Genomic DNA, 19,228 nt, shown 5'->3' with positions numbered 1-19,228 from the left:
CTCAATATGGGCCTAATTGGAACACTGTCAAACAGTATCACGGCTATGTACCCAACTTGGCTAGACAGGCAGATCGAAATATGTGGTCTGGTATTCCTACCTTTAACAGGTACAGTTGTTTAGATGCTGTCGATTGACTTGGGATCATGCCAGATTGCATTCCCAAGTTATATGACACCTACTGTACACTGTGCAATAAGTCTTTTCACCACCAGAACAAGGAAAGGTCTCTAGCAGCTGATAAGGTATGTCACGATCTGGATGTGGGTTGTTTAGATGGGGGAACCAATACTATAGTAAGAGATGTGGTCACTGAGACAGATAACCAAAGTGCCGACATACAGTTAGGTAGTGTACATCATCAGCCGGTATTTATGCCGGCTTTTGATGACCAAACCTGTCTCAGTAATAGATTAACCCCACGTTTGCTCATTTTGTCCTGGAACATTGCTGGTGTTGGTAAAAATCTTAAGGATCCTGATTGGGCTGATTATGTTGATACTAGTGACCTTTGTTTATTGCAAGAAACTTGGGCTATAGATGTTCCGCATAGAGTCGGATATAAAACCTATGGCACTGAGGCAGTCCAGTCTGATATGGGGAGACCGTCAGGGGGGTTGATTATATGGCTTAAAATCACCTTGGTTATGAGGGTTGAAATTATAGATACAGGAACACCCGACATTCTGGCCTTAAAAATTGTACCCCCAAATGGAAATGAATGTTACATCGTTAACGTTTACAATAGACCACTTGCTCATTCCAAGGTCTCACCAACTCTGGAAATACTGGATCTCTTTTTGAATAAGGTAGTTGGAGATACCCCGGTAATTCTGGGAGGCGACCTAAACTGCAACTTCGAACCTGTTTCTGGTATTAATGATGTTTTTGAGGACGAGGACCAGGTGTACAAAATCCCCCAGCTTGAAACCTCAAACTCTGTTAAGTGCTCCACTTTGGCCGTTCAATTGCTAAGGCTAACTGCAGACCATGGTCTTAGAGCATGCAACGGCCGCCTCCCTTCGGATTTGTCAAAAAATCCTACCTTTGCTAAATCCAATAGTAATTTGGATTTCATACTTGTTTCCCTTAGCCTTTGGCATTATTTGATTGATTTGAAAGTGGCAAGTAGGGAGGAAAGTGATCACTACCCTTTAGAACTTTACATTGATGTGCAAATGTTTAGTGATATTACTGCCAACCTAGCTACTCCTTCATCTGAGACCATCAATGGCAAAATATGTGAGGATATACACATAAATAACAATAGGCGTGCAGTAAAATGGCCCCATATTTTGTCTGATGGTAAGGCCCTAGCATCGGTGTACTCTCTTTTTGGGGAAATGTTCGGACCTATAGCTGGTGATTCTTTCCTACCTGTCCACTTTGATCATTTTATTGAACTGCACAATGTTTTTTTCAGTGAATTAAAAACTTGCTTATCAAAAATGCCAAGGAAAAAGCAACAAAATATAAGAGTGGGGAGTCACGGAAAATTATGGTATGATCATACATGCAGGCTGGCCAAAAGAAATCTCCTGCTTGCCATTAAAAGCAAATCAAAGGAAGGAGTCAAACTTGCAAGGGAGGCATATAAGTGCGCCCTAAAAACATCGAAAAAACTATGGGAAGAGTTGATCTGGTCAGAAATGTTAGTTGCTGCAAAGACTAATGATAATGTTGGCTTTTGGAGGCTGGTGGCAAACGAGGGGCATGCAGGTAGAGCTGTAAAAGACACGTTTTTGGATGAAATGACATGGGTGACCCACTTCACATCCCTTTATAAACATTATGACGGTGATGACAACAAGATACTATGGTTCCCTCCTCCCATTGAACCCCTTGACTTCACATTGGAGGAAACAATAAGGGCGATTAATGAACTAAAAAACTGCAAAGCACCAGGCCCTGATAAAATACCGGGGGATCTATACAAACATGACATTGAAGTATGGGCTCCTTATGTAAATCGTTTGTTTAATGTTTTGTCTACAAATTGTCGCTTTCCAGATAGTTGGCGTGCAGCGGAAGTTGTGTTAATTTTTAAAAAGGGGAATAGATTGGTACCTTCAAACTATAGACCTATTAGTTTAATGGACATCTTGCAAAAACTGTATTCTAAACACCTACTATTCCGGATTAATGATTGGCTGGAGGATTCAAAAATAATTTCTAAATTCCAAGCTGGCTTTAGGAGCAAGACTAGTACTATAGATCAAATATTCAGATTCTGTTGTTTGATCTGGAAGTACGTGCACATTAGGAAAGGTCATTTGTATGTAGCTTTCGTAGATCTGAGAGCCGCATTTGACCTTGTCCCTCGCAACTTGCTCTGGAGGACCTTAAGTGAGGCAGGCTTGCCAGGGTGTCTTTTGGCCCAAATAGTAGAGTTGCATGCTGGAAATTATGCAAACATCAGGTGGGGTCCAAATGGCGAACTGACACGTAACATCCCCATTGAACGTGGGGTTCGTCAAGGGTGTGTCTTGGCCCCTACCTTGTTTTCTTTGTTTGTTAATGATGTTCCCAATTATTTGAATGGTTGTACTAATGATTCCCCGCAGCTTAACGGAGAGAGGGTGCCTGCCTTGCTCTTTGCGGACGATACCATTCTCATACCCCAGACCAAGAAAGGACTCCAGGCACTCTTAAACTCCTTTAGCTGTTATTGTATGACCAAGGGCCTGGAAATAAATGCTGATAAAACGAAATGTATGGCATTAAACCCTAGCAAACCGGATAGAGGGTTTTTGACTTTAAATGGCCAGAAACTAGGAACAGTGGAAAACTTTTCCTATCTGGGCGTTACACTTGATTCCAAACTAAGTTGGAAGGCCCAAATTGAGAAAAGTAAGGTATCATATGCCCACAACGTCAAACCAATCATATGTAGACTAAACACTAGCACAAGCAAGAGTGTAACCCCTGTCTTAGAGCTTTTTAAATTTAAAATTCAATCTGCTGTGTTGTACGGAGCAGAGATTTGGGGACCGTGGGCCAGAGATAGCTTTCAGGGTTTGGACAACAAATTCATGAGAGCTATTGTAAGGGTCCCGAATAGTACACCCTTAATACCCCTCCAGCTTGACTTGAATCTTAAAAGAACAGATTACTTTGCCATTATAAGACCATTAATGTTTTGGGTTAGGTTGTGGTCTACCCCAGAACTGCTTGAATACAGAAATGGCCTCCAAGAATTGTTGATCCTTGATTCTTTTAACTCTATTCAGTGGCTTGTGCACATTAAGAAATGGTTCACGCTTCTGGGCCTGTACTCAATGTGGGAGAATCCAGACAATTTACCGGCTTTTTCCAAATCTATACTAAAACAAGCCTTTTGGTCTTACATGAGTGACAGGCTCATACATGAAAGCAGAGTTGGATCCCTAACCCAAGATTTTTTATCTTTTAAGGACGAACCCCTCTTCGAATCCTTTTTAGACGAAATAGAGCCACCTATTGCAAAGTCCCTTTATCTGAAGTTTAGATATGGGATTCTTATGTTGAGCTATAACACAGAACGTTGGTCACAGAAAAGATTGGGAGGCCCGAATGTCAAAAGCGGGTGTTGTTCTATGTGTTCAAACCCCTGCAAGGAGAATGAGGTTCACATGTTGTTTGTATGTAGTGCCTACCTGAAGGCTCGAAAGAAATGGCTAAAACCCATGTGCACTCTCCTAGGAACCAGATCCTGCTTCACAGCATATAGGATCATAAAAAGCAATACAACTCAGTTTATTGTATTTAGCATAAGTAGGTTCCTCTACTCTGTGTATATTACTCGCAGGAAACTTGGACAGATACTTTGAGTAGAACTTTTGTATATATCGATAAAAATCAGTTGCCAAAACGAAATGTGTTTTAAACTAAGGAGATGAAAACTAACTCTTGTATTACATTTTTAAACCTACTGTTTTAAAATGTTGTTGTATGTATGTTATTACAACTGTCTGTTTTTTATTTATACGTGTCTTTTATGGCCAAACTGGCCGAAATAAATAAATAAATAAAAAAGGAGGACGCAGGAGCCAACTGTGCAGGAATCTGATTTCTGTATCGTATTTAGGATGGATGCTTTATTTTCCCTCACAATAGCGTTCACTGCTTTTAAGAAGTGCTACCGTGGTTGTATTGTTTACACTGCAACATCGGTTCAGGCTTTTACCAATTGTATACCAAACAAAATATAAATACTTGTTCTAACCGCAGCTGAGACAGAGATTGTTTCCGTAAAGCAAAACTAACACAGAATATGTAAATCAATGGAATGTAATAAGTCAATAGAAAGTACATAAATAAAACATCAAATAAACAAAATAAAACATAAATTAAACAAACGATTGCACAATATAGTAAGAAAACAAATGTTTGCTTAATTTAGCTCCATACCCACACAACAAATAAAGCCACTATATGTAAATGACTCATAGTTTTTGTATTCTCAATAAATCATACACATAATCGCAAAACATAGAAGTGCTTTGTCATCTAATAATATAGAAATACAACTAATAAGCTCTAAGCATGCTGCATATGCGACCAGCCCCTTTTATTAGCAGAGTCACCTGGCCAGTGACGCCTGTGAAGGGTGGGTGTACGGTGTGGGTGCAACACAAGGCTGAGCACTAGAACGTGTCCAGCAGGACACTGCATCTCCAACATTATGTGATAGCATTGTAAAATCAGATATGATTCCATAAAATAGAAATAATATAAATCATAGCATAACAGAAATTAGGCACATATCATATAAATAACATAGAGAATCCCATAATGTTAAAATATGTTCCATAACAAAGCAATAACACAAATTATCGAATATTAAATGACTAATTCAATGTGCACTGTAACAGTTAAAATCCAGATTGTGAAGGCTAAAGCTGCATATTTTTCTGTGAAAATCCTTAGCTCCAACTGCAAATCAAAAACTATTTTCTCTATTGTGGACGAACTGGTCAAACCCGACCGTGTCACCATTAAGTACCCGCCCTCTCAATCCCTCTGCGATTCACTTAACAGCTATTTTATTGAAAAAATTGTAAATATCAAAACCAGTATCCCCACCACTGTCACCATCTCATACTCCATTATGGCCCCTCCTAATCCGGTCCATTATCTCATGTTTCCTACACTCACGAAATACACTTTTTTTTCTCTCCTAGGGAAAGTTAAGCCGGGCTCCCCTCAGGATAGCTGTCCTTCCCACAGTAGTCGCAATATCTATCATAACATCCCCATACCCCCTCTCTCCTTGTTAAACAATTCCCTTTCTTCAGGGATAATTCCCCTCTCATTCAAAACAGCGGTGGTCTCGCCCATTCTGAAAAAACCCAGAGCCGACCCAGCTGTTCTCTCAAATTGTCGCCCAATTTCCCTCCTTTCCTATCTGGGAAAAGTTTTGGAAGCTTATGTGGTTAACTGCCTGAGTGCTTTTATTGAATCTACCCACTTCCTCGACCCCCATCAGCCCGGCTTTAGGCCTCAACACTCCACAGAAACCATCGCCTTGGCCGTTCATGTGAGTTAAGAAAGGGGGCTGACCAGAACATCTCCCAAGCTTTGGTGCTCCTGGATTTGTCGGCGGCGTTCGACACTATAGACCATAACATCCTACTTGAATGTGTTGAGCACGCCGGCATCCAGGGGCTGCCACTGAAGTGGATTACCTCCTTTCTTCAGGATCGCACTCAGGCATTGTCCCTCCCTCCTTTTTCCTCTGCTGGAAAACATCTCGCCTGTGGAGTCCCGCAGGGCTCCTCACTCTCACCACTCCTTCTTAATCTTTATATCCGCCCACTCATCTCAGAACTTAAACACAAATCTGTCACTATTTTCAATTATGCGGATGACCTTCAGCTTATTTTTTGTATCGACCCTTCCCCCTCCTCTGTACAAAATGTCCATTCTGTCATGAACTTCATCAGCTCCTGGATGAGTTTGAATCATCTCAGACTCAATCCTGATAAAACCGAGCTAGTTCTTACCGGTCCCCTTGGCAACCCCTGGAATTCTACTTTTTGGCCACCTTCCCCTGTTGACTCCGTAAAGAGCCTCGGTATCACCATCTGCAAGGATCTTTCTATGAGGGCACAAATGAATTCAGTTACATCCATTTGTTTTTTTCATTTACGTCGTATCCCCAAAATCAGCAGACTCCTGTCTCACGAGGCTCTTATACAGGTCATCTTAGGACTCGTGATTTCACGTATTGATTATGCGAATGCCCTATAGGTGGGCATACCAGCATATCAATCCAAACGCCTCCAGCTTATTCAGAATCAGGCAGCCAGGCTGGCCTACGGTCTGCCAAAATCCACCCGCACCAAACCCCTTTTAAAGAATCTTCATTGGCTCCCAGTTGCACAGCGTAGCCTCTTCAAACTTGGCTGCCTGATTCACAAAGCTTTTTCCTCCCAGGGTCCATCTTTTATTTCTTCCTTTTTGCACCGTTATGTTCCTCAGCGCGATCTTCGCTCTTCTAATCACAATCTTCTCACTCTTGGTCTTTTTAAGCGTAAAAAACACGGTGGTTTGCGATTTTCCACTCAAGCTCCTCTTTTTTGGAATTCCCTTCCCCCTGCACTCCGCCTCCTCCCATCCCATGTTCAGTTTAGAAAATCTTTAAAAACCTGGCTTTTTTCGTCTGCCTACAACTAGCCCACTCCATCTGCACTGGCTAGCCTTCCCACCCCAGTGCCAAGAAACCGTAGGTGTACGTGCGCTTTATAAGTCCCATTTTTCATTTCATTTCATTCAAGAATTCCATAACAAAGAAAAAGCACATTGCTTACCATAATAACTTGCACAGCGTATGCCACAACACAGACATGCCAACTTGTCAATATTTGCCCATGCACTAAAAATCCTAGCCTTGAAGTGCAAAGTGATTTTCAGAGGCTGAGACTGCAAAAATTCTATTTGTTATGTACTAAACCCATTTTGCGATTCAGTAACAGGTTACCAAATTGCAAAATGGATTTACAAACCCCTAATTAATCACTATTTGAAAGAGCATGTTTAGGGTATCCCTACCAAGAATCAATTCGTTAAGGAATCTGTCTATGTTTCAAACGGTATTCCAGTTGCAAATTGTTGAAAAGTTACTGATTAACGAGCTGGGGTGGTAACATATTCGCAAAAGGGAAGGAGTCCCTTTTAGATCCCTTACCCTTTGTTAATGTTTAAAAAAGTGTGTTGGGGCGTAGGTAAATGAGCTGCATTAACCCCTTCGCTGCGTTGGCAATTCCGCCGCAGCGCTAAGGGGAGGGGGGGTCGCGCGGCACTCCCATGCTCGTGACAGAACCGCTCCGTCACGAGTCGGGCGCGCTGTGCTTGTGACGGAGCGGTTCCGTCACGGCCCGCTCCTCAATGGAACGTCCAGCGCAGGCTCAAAATCGCTGCAGTGCAGGCGCGCCGAGAGGGCCGTGATGGAACCGCTCCGTCACCAGCACAGCACGACCAAGGCTGGTGTCGGAGCGGTTCCGTCACTAGCATGGCAGGGGTTAAAAAAATAAGTTTTCTTTTTCAAAATGTGATTACAGACATGATGGTCTGCTGACCCCAGCAGGCCACCATTTCTGTGATGGCATCCAATTGTGAGTTACAATTCACAACCTACCTCATGAATATGGATGTGGTAGGTTGGATTGCGACCCACAAAGATTCAGAATTTTTGTGAACTGACCTATTTGTCATAGGTTGGCCGGCAAAATACTATTCCATTTCCATTTGCAAACAGTCGCTGCGCTATTTTGACCTCTTTTCCCGAATGGATGTTTCGTAAATCAGGCCCCTTGTTCTATAATAGCACAAATTTCAGATGTGCACAACCTGGAATGTGTTCCAAGCTACACAGTTCATAATTTCGCATCTTAGTGTGCAAACTGAAATTTAACTCTATTTGCTGACAAGATCCATGGCAGGTTATATCTTTCTCGGTGGGGGCATATAAAGTAGGTAATGTGATTTACGCATGAGCAAACAGAACATATGCAATTTGCCAAATACTGCTTGGTAGGAGTCATTCAAATGATTTGAAAGTAATTCTGAACTTTACAGTGAGCCAACCTGAATGGGTCAAGAGAGGAGGAATATGGCTGTATATTTCCTCCTCACTTAAGAATGATGTTGCGGAGTAGTGTTCCTAGACCAGCAAGGACTGCATTCTCTATACCAAAAATGTGAGACTACAAATAGAAAAAGTTGTGGAATGTTAATGGTCAGGATGAGTGACTTGATTTTTCTGAAGAGGTGCAGCGGGAATGCATTTGTTGTAGTGGTCTTTAAAGAGGTGAGTCTTCAACTCTTTCTTAAATTGAGCATCCTTGGGGCAGTCCTGATGATAGAGGGATGTTGTTTCCAATCCCTGATGTATAGATGGAAAAGGCCTGCTGGCCTGCTTATTCCTTTTTACACTTCATACTCTGCAGTCCGATGATGTCCCGGCTGCGGGTTTCGAGATCCAACAGAGATGGTGAACTTGTCTGCAAGATCAGTATGGGTGCTGGTCGTGACAGCTTTGCTAATTATACTGCTGTTTGTGAAGATGGCATGGGCTGACAAGAAGAGCTCGTTCACAGGCAACACCTTGTGTTGAAGTCCCCTTGTTCCTCAAGCATTGTATGAGCTAATACAGGCACCTACCTCAGGGATAGGTGAGGGTGAAGGCCAACTGGTTCCCACCAGTTCCTCTAAACCACAATTGTGACAGATGATATTTTGGTTCCACGCTGTTATTCAAACGGTACCCTCTGATGGGTGCAATTATGCTATTTGCTTGTATAGAGTTCTGAGTAATGTTTGCCTTTTCTTTAGCAGAGAGGCCTTCTCAATGATATGCTTCCCTCCCTCCTAAGGTAATTTACTGCTTCAGGATCCGTAAAACTCCTTCAATAGGGAAGATAACCTACAGGGAATCTGAACATGGCGTGGGGCAAAAGTTGATACAATCCTAAAGATTTCCAGTGTCTTGGGCCTGGTCTGATCCCAATTGCCAGTATTTTACCTTGTCCCTCTCTCCTAACCAGCCATAATCACTATGCACATTTTACCAAAGCAATAGTGGAAAATAAAGTCCACTATTGTCCTCAATCCAGTTAGTATGAGAGTCCCACTTGGGATACTTATTGGAATTATTCAATTTTTTTCATTTTTTGCGATTTGAATAATGTCAATGCAACCACGGTACCCTTGAGGAGCAAATACTCATGTAAAACAACAAGCACATGCCAACGCCTTGAGAGCAGGAGTTCAGAGAAGCACTGTGCCTGTGCCAAGGTTGACTGACAGAGAGGAATTAGAAGGTGAGATGTAGGGAGGCTCCACAGCCTGAGAGCAAAAAAGGCCTCATCACCTGAAAGTGAGATATCAATTAAGCACATGCAGCTTTTTTCTTGCCACCCTACCCACTCTTTTTAGTCCCAGGGACTCTTCTATGTCCCTCTCTGTTTCTCAATTGATACAATGCCCTTGGCACAGCATCCAGTAGAGAAAGGCGTCTAGGGACGGACGGCCGGAAGGAGATGCAAGGTGGGTTTACTTTCAAGCACAAATACCTTACTTTGCCTAAAGGCCGAAGTGCTTCTGCGAGCAGGGAAGAGCTGTTACTCTGGCGAGCCAGAGTATGGAGTCAGGCCTATTGATGTTCGCTGAAGGTGCACCGCAAACATAATAATAAGCATAACACAAACTTCTGTGAGCCTTGAATTCTTAGTAATATAGTTAGTAAACATTCATGGCTGACTGATTGTTCTGTATACTTAATATGTTGTTCTGGGGAGAGCGACGTGGGGTACTGACACTTTTTAGGTCTCCCTGGTTGTGAAAGAACTTTTGAGGATTATACTAAAAACCTGTCTCTTGCTAATCATTGGTTGGCTTTCTTGTCACTCTCATTTACTTGCTTCTTATCCAATGGTTTTCCTTTTTCTTCTTGAATAAGTCCCTAATGCACACCCTCTTTACCATCCTTTTGAAATTGGTGTATCCTTCCACTGCTCACATTCAGGGAAATACTTTTTCGTTTTCGTTCATCACTCCATCAGTGTACATGTGTTTTCTGCCTCTCTCTAGTGTGCTGTGGATCCCTCCTAAATAGCCACCCCCTCACCCTGGACTCTCATGTTGCTACCAATTCTTATTTCTCCAAGCATGTCTGTAGAAGCAAATCAACTTTAGGGTTGTTTTATATCCTGCATTCAACATATTGCATGAATGAACAGGCCTTGGCACACAAAGGCTTTTATGATGCTGGGGAAGAGGCTGGCTGCTGCACTCACTCAGCTGGTGTTTGAGGCAGAAGGTGCACTTAGCAAGACTAAAAATTTGCTTTCTCTCATCTTGCGGGACCATAAATCTGCTCCCTGGGCTAGTGCAGAGGACTGAGTGGCTTGGCCATGTTTCGTCTTGGATACCTGTAGAAAGTAAATTTGGCCTGGGCAAGCCTTTTGTTTCACATTTTGATACTTCCTTTTTCTTTTTAATTTATGTTCAGAGATTTCCGAATGAAAAGTATTTGAAAATTAATCATGGCATTTATAAAGATTGAAAATATTGAATTCAATACACAGGTTTGAAATTCCTCACCATATGTGTTATTTTTCCACCAGCATTTTCATTTATGTTTTCTTTTAATTCTGTAAATAATGTTTTACAAACAAGCATTAGCAAAGCCAATAGCTTGTCATTCGTGTATGAAGGCAAGAACTATTCACTTTGTCAATGCTTGTTCCCACAGCTACCAAGACATGGTTTTTACAGGCTTTTAACTTGTCCAGATGTTGTCTTGGTTCTATAATTTCTTGCAGCACGGCCGAAGTGATTTCTGGTACCAGCTTACACTAGCAAGATGTCAGATTCTATGCTTTTTTTGAGTAGTCTTGTACCCTCCATCGCCTGTCTGGTCCTGTCATGGGTCCAAGGTAGTTGTGTTAAACTGAATTACTGTAGTGCTTGCCTCGCCCAGGTTTTGTGCCTGCTATGGGACACATAATCTTGGCCTGTGAGGATTAGCCCACACACCTCAAGGAGGAGAATTGCTGTTTGCACCATATTCATATACTCGTTTTTCCTTTTTCCGTGAGTGCTGCATTCTGCAACATACACAGAGAGAGGAAAAAGCCTCTTGTGGTTGTTTTTGTGCAGAAGGTTTCCCTTCCTGCACATAAATAATCAACAAAGGTGCTAAGGTGCCTGTGTTGGCGCATCGCAGCACATTGTGCATCGATGTAGGAGAAAGGACAGGAATGCGCCATGTCTGATAGATAACGGCGCATTCCTGCCCTTTTCTTTTGTCGTAGGGCAGCGCAGCAGGAAGGCCTGCTGTGCTGTCCTACGGCAAAGCCTCATAAATGAGACCCTAGGATTGGGCCAGGTCTGAACCCATGCTTGCTTTCCTCAAGAATACACCCAACGGCTCACTAGGAAGACATCCAGAATCATGTCAGCAGCAATCCAGAGGTGGAGATGATGTGACATGACGGCTAGAGCTGCTGACTTAGGTGCTGGGGAACCACGTACGAGTCTCCGCGTCAGCTCAACATCCTGTGATTCTGGGCAAATCACTTAATCTCCCCGTGCCTACCTAAAATGAATGTGTCCTTGTTTAACGTAACTGGTGCTTGTGTAAAACCTCCACTACCTTTGGGTCGAGTTCGCGCTATATAAAACAGCGAGAAAAAAATCCAGGAGCCCAGAGCATTAAGTGTGGTCGGTCTGGCCAAAACTCAGACCCAGCACTAATAAAAAACTGACCTTGAAACAAGTCTCGTTTGTGCCCTATAATCATGCCGTTCATTTTCACAGACAAAAACGGATCGGTTTCTTAATGACTGTAAATGTCATAAAGTAATCCATGTCAGTGATACAGTCCCTGCTTACATTAAACACTTTACTTCATCTTGCATAATCTAACAGTATTTGCTTTTTCCAGTGGCTTTGTTTCTGAAGCATTTTTGTCATGCTCTGAACAGGGTCGGATTGGGATCACAATTTGGCCCGGGCACTGACTAAAAAAATGGCCCACATTCAAGGTGCGTGGCCCATAATTAAGGGGCGTGGCCCACATTCAAGGGGCATGCCCTTTCATGAAACACCAGGAATTTGGACAAGTATGGCAGTGCACTGTCCAGTGACCAGCTGAAAGAGGGCATCAAAGATCAGAAATTGGATTAGAAATTCAAATCTGTTCCGAACAGGGGCCCAAAAATATGTTTGGCCCAGGGTCCCCAAAATCCTTAATATGTTTGGCACAGAAATGAATTGAAGTGAGAGGATACTGTTCTTGCACAGGAGACACAGGGGGAAAGGTGACAATGGCGCTATGCTGAGCAACTAAAAAAACAGCAAGGCCCCTTTCTGTCACAAAATTATTCGAGCCCTTCAGGGAAGGAGCACCTAATAAGCAGCGAAGCCCCTGCTATTAGTAACCTACTCAGCCCTCCCCAGACCTTCAGCTCAGGAGCACATGAATAGCAGTGAGGCCCCTGCAAATAGTAAATTAATCAGCCCTCCCCGCCCTCCAGGACTCAGGGCAATGTCCTGGCAGGGGAGCACAAAACACAGCTGCTGGGTCATCCGTGGTAGCCAGGGGGAGGCTGAGGTGAAGATGGTGCAAGTTGCAAAGATCACCTGGCCCCCACAGCGAGTCCCATTCTTCCTCGCCCACTATTCCCTCGGCCGTTTTTCTCTGGACCCCGACCCGCCATCTTGTCCATTCCCTAGTCTTGTACCCTTCTCCCTCGTTTCCCCCTTGACGTTCCTCAAATGTTTCTTCCCTTTTCTGTTTTGCCTTTTCTCCATACCCTTGTATCCCTCCCACCGTCCCTTGGTGCTGTGACTGCCTCCCCCTTCCAACCCCACCTAATGGAACTCTGCCTGAGAAAATCTACTATGTGTGTATATATATGTATATAAAGAACTCTAATCACTAGTATATGAAGTAGACCTTTGTACTATCTACCATTCCTAAGTGACTTTTAGAGTATATCCATTCGTATCCCTTCCCTAGGTATTTAGAGAACTCTAATCACTAGTATATGCAGTAGACCTTTGTACTCTCTACCATTCCTATGTGACTCTTAGAGTATATCCATTTGTTTCTCTTCCTTGAGTGACTTTACTACTTGTACATTTGCAATTTTTCTTTCTGTTTGTATCTCTTTCTTGTGTGACTTTACATCTTGTACATTTGCAATGTAATGCTTGTATCTTTTATGTAACGCATGTAATCCTAAATCCTTATGTTTCGCAACTGATTCTTATGTAAAGCGCTCTGACACCTATGGTCGGAGCCCTTCCTGCATGTCTTGCAATCATTGATTCGGATTCCCTTCCGACCGAGCCATTTCGATCGGCTCGGTCGGAAGGGAATCCGAATCAGTCTACCAAATGGCTTACGACGGGCTCGGAGATCCCGTCCGCCATTCGGAAGGCCCACCGTAATCCCCCGGCCGGCTCTTTCTGGCCAAGGGATTACCAATGGCAGTGTCCCACTACCTTTTTGTGCTGGCTTTTCCGGCACGAAAATGCATTGGGAAATAGCTTTGGGTGCCCCAGCAGGGCCCCAATTTGTGCAAGGCCGCCGAATGGTGGCCTAGGGTGACCCCCTGTTGATCCTAGCACCCAGTTGCAGGAACCTTGAGATGCCTGTCACCGGGTGCAGGGATGAACTGCACCTCAGCTCTTTGCTATGGGAGCAGGCATTCCGTTCTGAATGCATGCTCTCATAGCAAAGTATAGGATTACGACCATATCCTAATTCCTGGGCTGGAACCGACGACTAGAGGTCGTTCGGTTACAGTTCCAGAACGATGCCAGATGGACTCTGGTCCGTCTAGCATCATAATTGGCCCCGACAATGGAAAGTAACTTGAACATGAGTGATTGAAAGACTCCTAAGACCACTACCCCTTACATAGCCCTTAGTGTTGTTTAATTCCAAACCTTGTCTTTTCAGATGTAAAACCTTTTCAAACGCACTTCAATAATTTTTTATACTTATTTGATACTGCTAACAAGCACTGGTAAAGGCAATAGTTCGGCCTTGTTTTAGGCGTCTGCCCAGTTGTAGTGTTATATGTTTGAATGCAATAACAGAAAACTCAAGAGTGGCAGCCAAATATTGATCAGGTGGTATGCTGTGTGAAGCACAGAATTTTAATTTACATGTTTTAAGCCACACCCTTAATCACATTGGCCACACCTTTTAGGGAAGATTCTTAGTTAGTCATCTTTGGGCACACCCCTTGTAGAGATCCTCCCCCCACCTTTTTGATCCCACTTAAAGCAATGCAGGGGCCAACAGCCCAGAGGCCTTTTGTGTGAGTGAAAGGTTAAAAAAACAAACTGAAAGTTTGCAGGATTATGCGGTATGAGTTTTGGGTGCGGTGCCCACTCTTTACCTGTGGCAGTTGCATCCCCTGCTCTTACCTACATCAGTCGCGTGGCAGCAAACGCAGGCACCGCCATAGATTGCCAAAGTCTAGCTACGCCACTGCTTAGAACCTGCCTCTCAGGCCCATAAAGCAACAGGTAAACTAGAGAAGTCTCTGAATTACAGTCATTCCCCTGCTGTGTTATCTCTCACCTTCAAAGGGTCAGACTCCTGGAAGTCTGTGGTAGTGATAATGACACTGCAGCTCATGCCTCTCAAGGCTGCATCCACGCTGGAGGCATCTTCTGGGTCAAACTGCACTGTGTCCACCCCAGATGCACTCAGCTTAATGGCCTCCGGAGAGGAGAGGTCCCGGAGAGCAGCCTTCACTTTGAACCCTCCGTCCTGGACCAGGGCACTGGCAACGCTCTGCCCTTCCCTGCTGTCAGCGCTGATCACAGCCACTGTAACCTCCATCATCTGCAGCAGAAGAAAGTAAAATGTTAGGAGCCACATCTGAGGGGAGGAAAGAAGCTGTTAAAAATCACACCAGCCATCAACTACAGGGAGCAACAGAAGATGTTACAAATCACACCAGCCATCTGCTGAAAGGAGCAACAGTAGGTGTTAAAAATCACACCAGCCATCAACTACAGGGAGCAACAGAAGATGTTACAAATCACACCAGCCATCTGCTGAAAGGAGCAACAGTAGGTGTTAAAAATCACACCAGCCATCAACTACAGGGAGCAACAGAAGATGTTACAAATCACACCAGCCATCTGCTGAAAGGAGCAACAGTAGGTGTTAAAAATCACACCAGCCATCAACTACAGGGAGCAACAGAAGATGTTACAAATCACACCAGCCATCTGCTGAAAGGAGAAACAGAAGGTGTTAAAAATCACACCAGCCATCAACTACAGGGAGCAACAGAAGATGTTACAAATCACACCAGCCATCTGCTGAAAGGAGCAACAGAAGGTGTTAAAAATCACACCAGCCATCAACTACAGGGAGCAACAGAAGATGTTACAAATCACACCAGCCATCTGTTGAAAGGAGCAACAGAAGGTGTTAAAAATCACACCAGCCATCTACTACAGGGAGCAACAGAAGGTGTTACAAATCACACCAGCCATCTGCTGAAAGGAGCAACAGAAGGTGTTAAGAATCACACCAGCCATCAACTACAGGGAGCAACAGAAGGTGTTACAAATCACACCAGCCATCTGCTGAAAGGAGCAACAGAAGGTGTTAAGAATCACACCAGCCATCAACTACAGGGAGCAACAGAATGTGTTAAAAATACAGTCTGAAAAGCAAATTACCCTAACTTGGCTATAATATTCAATCTCAATGCCTAGTAAAAAATCTGAATAGTGAATTCTACCACATCAGCGGTGCGTCCATTGGGGCGTAGGGGCGTAGCCCCACCAGCCACCATGGACGCATCGCGGCCGCCAGCCTATCTAATTAAAAGACATTGCGCTGAACAATCAGCCGCCGGGAATGCGCAGGGTGGGGGTGGCCTGCTGCAGCTTGAGTGACAGACACTCAGGCTGCAGCAGACCGTAGTGGGCAGTCCCGCTGGGGAACTTATAGTGCGCATGCTTGGGAAAGTTGAACACTTTCCCAAGCATGCGCACTGTAAGATCCCCAGCGGGACCCAGGGGTGCTGTTCGCCTGCCACAGCCCGGGTTTACAGAGGGCGACAGGGCGAGCAGTAAATATGCCACGCTAGCCAATCAGGATTGGCTGGTCCACCGGTGCAGCATCCCATTGGATGCTGCGCTTGGGGGTGGCACACACACTGTCTGACGCGCGCACTGCGAGGATGTCGGCGCCGCGGTAAGAAAACTTTGGGAACCTTTCTCCCGTTATTGTTTTTAGTCTGCAGCATTTAGACACATTATCTGCTCGGCCCTCCTATTCATTAGAATCCCATAGCTCAGAAGACGCCGGCCCTCTATGTCAGTCAGCCACTGGAGACGGAAAAGGTCACACAAACTAAGCGTCAATAAATGAACACGTCGTGCCACAAATTCCCTGTGCTCAGCAAAAAAAAAACGGCTGCGCCTCTCTTTATTTCACTCTGAAACGCAATAAAACAGGAAAGGATGGTATTGATGCTCGCAAAGGCTAGACGGTAGTAATAATGACTGGGTTCCATGTAAGTGTCCGGCAGGTGATGATGAAGAACTGCTCCCTGCATGCACCATCGCTTTGGCGCTGACCCGGCTTTTTAAATGTATTTATTTATGCAATTTTATATAGCGCGGACTTTACCCGAAGGTGTCAGAGCGCTTCACAAAAGGACCAATGCAGAGGTGTGTGTGTGCCTGTCCAGAACAGGATTACCAATAGAAACGTAACCTTCCTGTAGAGATGCAGATGCCAGCCAAGCACTCCGTGGATGTGTGCAGGGCACATGCAGTGCGTGTTTTTTTCCTTTTTTTTCCTCAAATGAACTCATTTTCGCCTTTGACCACCGAGCCGGGAGGCTTTTTTAGTTGTAAATAAAAGCCATTTATCTGACTGGGTAGGTGTTGGCACTGATCTGCCAAAGTAAAGCTCCTGTAATGCCCCCTTGATGCAAAGCACACTTTAGTACTCACAAAAGGCAGCTTTGCATTACAGGAGAAATGAAAGTGACAGGCAATGGTGGCCGGGTGCAAGTATCTAAAGCAAACAAAATGTGCGAGGTAGCAAACAGTGTGTTACAAGACGCTTCGTAGCTCGTGTGTCTGCTTGTTGGGATTGGTGGTCAGTTTGTCTGGAGCCTGTTTTGTTCGTACTGTCCACAGTCACCTTCGTTGCCAACATTTACAGATATTCCTGATGTCCGTTGTTGCGAGGCAGTTCTATGGATAAGAACTTTCTACCCTATGTAGCGCCTGTTGTACACGGGCTGCTTGGTGAATAAAAGACTGCTGCTGAGATGACATGATTTGGATGGCATGATTTCAAACCTGCAAGGCTGACTCAGCCTTCCACCCGTTCGATGACCTGTCTGCTGGCTATTGATCCGGCTGGGGTTCAGGCAGCCATCACTCGGATGCCTGCTCTCTGCAGCGATAAAACATGATTATCTGGAGCCCACGTGAGGATCTTCCATTACCGACATGTTAGGACAGGTGGAGGAAAGCACACTGTAAAATCAATCCGCTTCCTCGGTCACTGCATTTTATGTCTGATACATGATGATTGAAATGACAGCAGAAATAACAATACATTTTTTAAATCGTGGTTTAAAAATCATTTCTTTCTACCAATCCCAACAATTACCATAGGGCATGTGAGCAAATTTTAGTACATAAGGTTGTTTGACAACATACAGTTTGCTTTTAGTTGCACAAAAATTACGTGAGTAATACAGTATTACTAAACTGGGTAATGGCAACAGCTGGTATTTACAGCGGCTTAGAAACAGCACAAGGGCGGTATGAAGCGCTTTATTAAAAGGAAATTATGGTTATTACACTGAAAAAATAGGTTTCTTCTACACTGTGGTAGGTCCATGTTTATAATATGACCAACATCTCAGGGGAGTGAAAAAATATTAATTTGACTTTAAAGAATAAGTGATTATGTCTGCTCATAGATAAAAGCTGGCATTTTGAACGTACACAGATGATACGTTTACAAAAATGGCTTTGATCTGAATGCCTCAAAGCACTTTCCTCTTACACCAGGTGATTAAGCCACCATTCTGGAGGCATGCTTGTGCTTCACCTCCTTAAAGGTGAAAACCACATGCTCCCCTCAATAGCCGTTTGCGCGAGTCCTCGTGTCCGCTGCTACAGGTCAACGTTTACTCAAACCCTATTAAAGCGGCCAAATGAAAACAGCTGACCTTAACAAATGTGCTGCTAGCTGGTGGCTTAGAGTTATCAAAGATTTGCAGAATATTGGCAACGCTAATACCGGGTGCGAGGGCACGGACTTCCAGGTCATGCCATTGCCCCGACTTGATGCGACTACAAAGCTGCTGGGTTGAGCAAGACATGGGTCCAGATTCCATTTTGACATTATGTGATTTGGGGCATATCTATCTCAATGTGCACAGAACTGTAAATGTATATGTTGATGTGCTTTGAGTTGCGTGCCGACTCGAGTTATATGCCAAGTACATGTTACTGCGTCTCTTCCATTGAACCTTCTCAGCACACATCATGCTGTTGTAGCTACCGCACCCCATACCCAACATTTTTATGGTAGAGCGTTTCAGGGCCTTTCAACATGGCAGTGCAAAAATAAATTTGCAGATGTGTGTACCAGCGATGAGGTTGATCAAATCCATGTGTTGTGAGGCAGGAGGTGGGTCTTGCTTGCAGTGGGGTTAAAGGAACAGGGGCAGCGGGACCCATGGGAGTAGGAATGTTACCAGCATCTGAAAGTGATCACATGCAGTAGTCTGGGCTTGGTGTGGTGTGTTCTTGTTTGCAGAACTGCTGGCGAGAGTTGTCTGTAAGCCCTGTCTGCGCAGTTTTTATATGTACGTCATGTTTGCTGTCAGTTGACCTCTGTTGCAAATGTATATTAAACAGTTTTGGATGGGAAGGGAGTTCTGCCGAATCCCAGGATAGTACCTATTGTATTACGAGGGAAACTGGGAATTGCATTTATATAGCGCCTACTACCCCTGGCCATTCGTTGGCGCGCTACACTGCAAGTATCCAGTTGTTCCGACTACCGTCCTCAATGTAGCATCCTTGTTGGCTAGGCTACCCCGGCATTCGATGGCAGCTGTATAACTAGTTATTTTTATGTAATTAAAATGATAATGGAATTGATTAGTCGTTGACTGCGAAAAGCAGAATTTGTATGATTTCCAAAGTCGTCCTAAAGAACATT

The 19,228-nt window shown here is 44.1% G+C and overlaps 1 protein-coding gene across 1 annotated transcript in view; it reads right to left on the bottom strand.

Moving 5' to 3' along the window:
- Positions 1–19,228, bottom strand: part of LOC147747782 (nmrA-like family domain-containing protein 1) — an 82,191-nt gene that overhangs the window by 38,000 nt on the left and 24,963 nt on the right. Inside the window, exon 2 of the mRNA XM_086936361.1 lies at positions 14,585–14,851. Within this exon, the coding sequence (XP_086792487.1) occupies positions 14,585–14,851 (267 nt within the window). The remainder of the gene's footprint in view (positions 1–14,584; positions 14,852–19,228) is intronic.

Source organism: Lissotriton vulgaris, chromosome 1_1 (assembly GCF_964263255.1).
Source record: "Lissotriton vulgaris chromosome 1_1, aLisVul1.2, whole genome shotgun sequence".
Lineage (NCBI taxonomy): Eukaryota > Metazoa > Chordata > Amphibia > Caudata > Salamandridae > Lissotriton > Lissotriton vulgaris.
The sequence above is the reverse complement of the archived record's forward strand: the minus strand, read 5'-3'. Positions and strand labels throughout refer to the sequence as shown.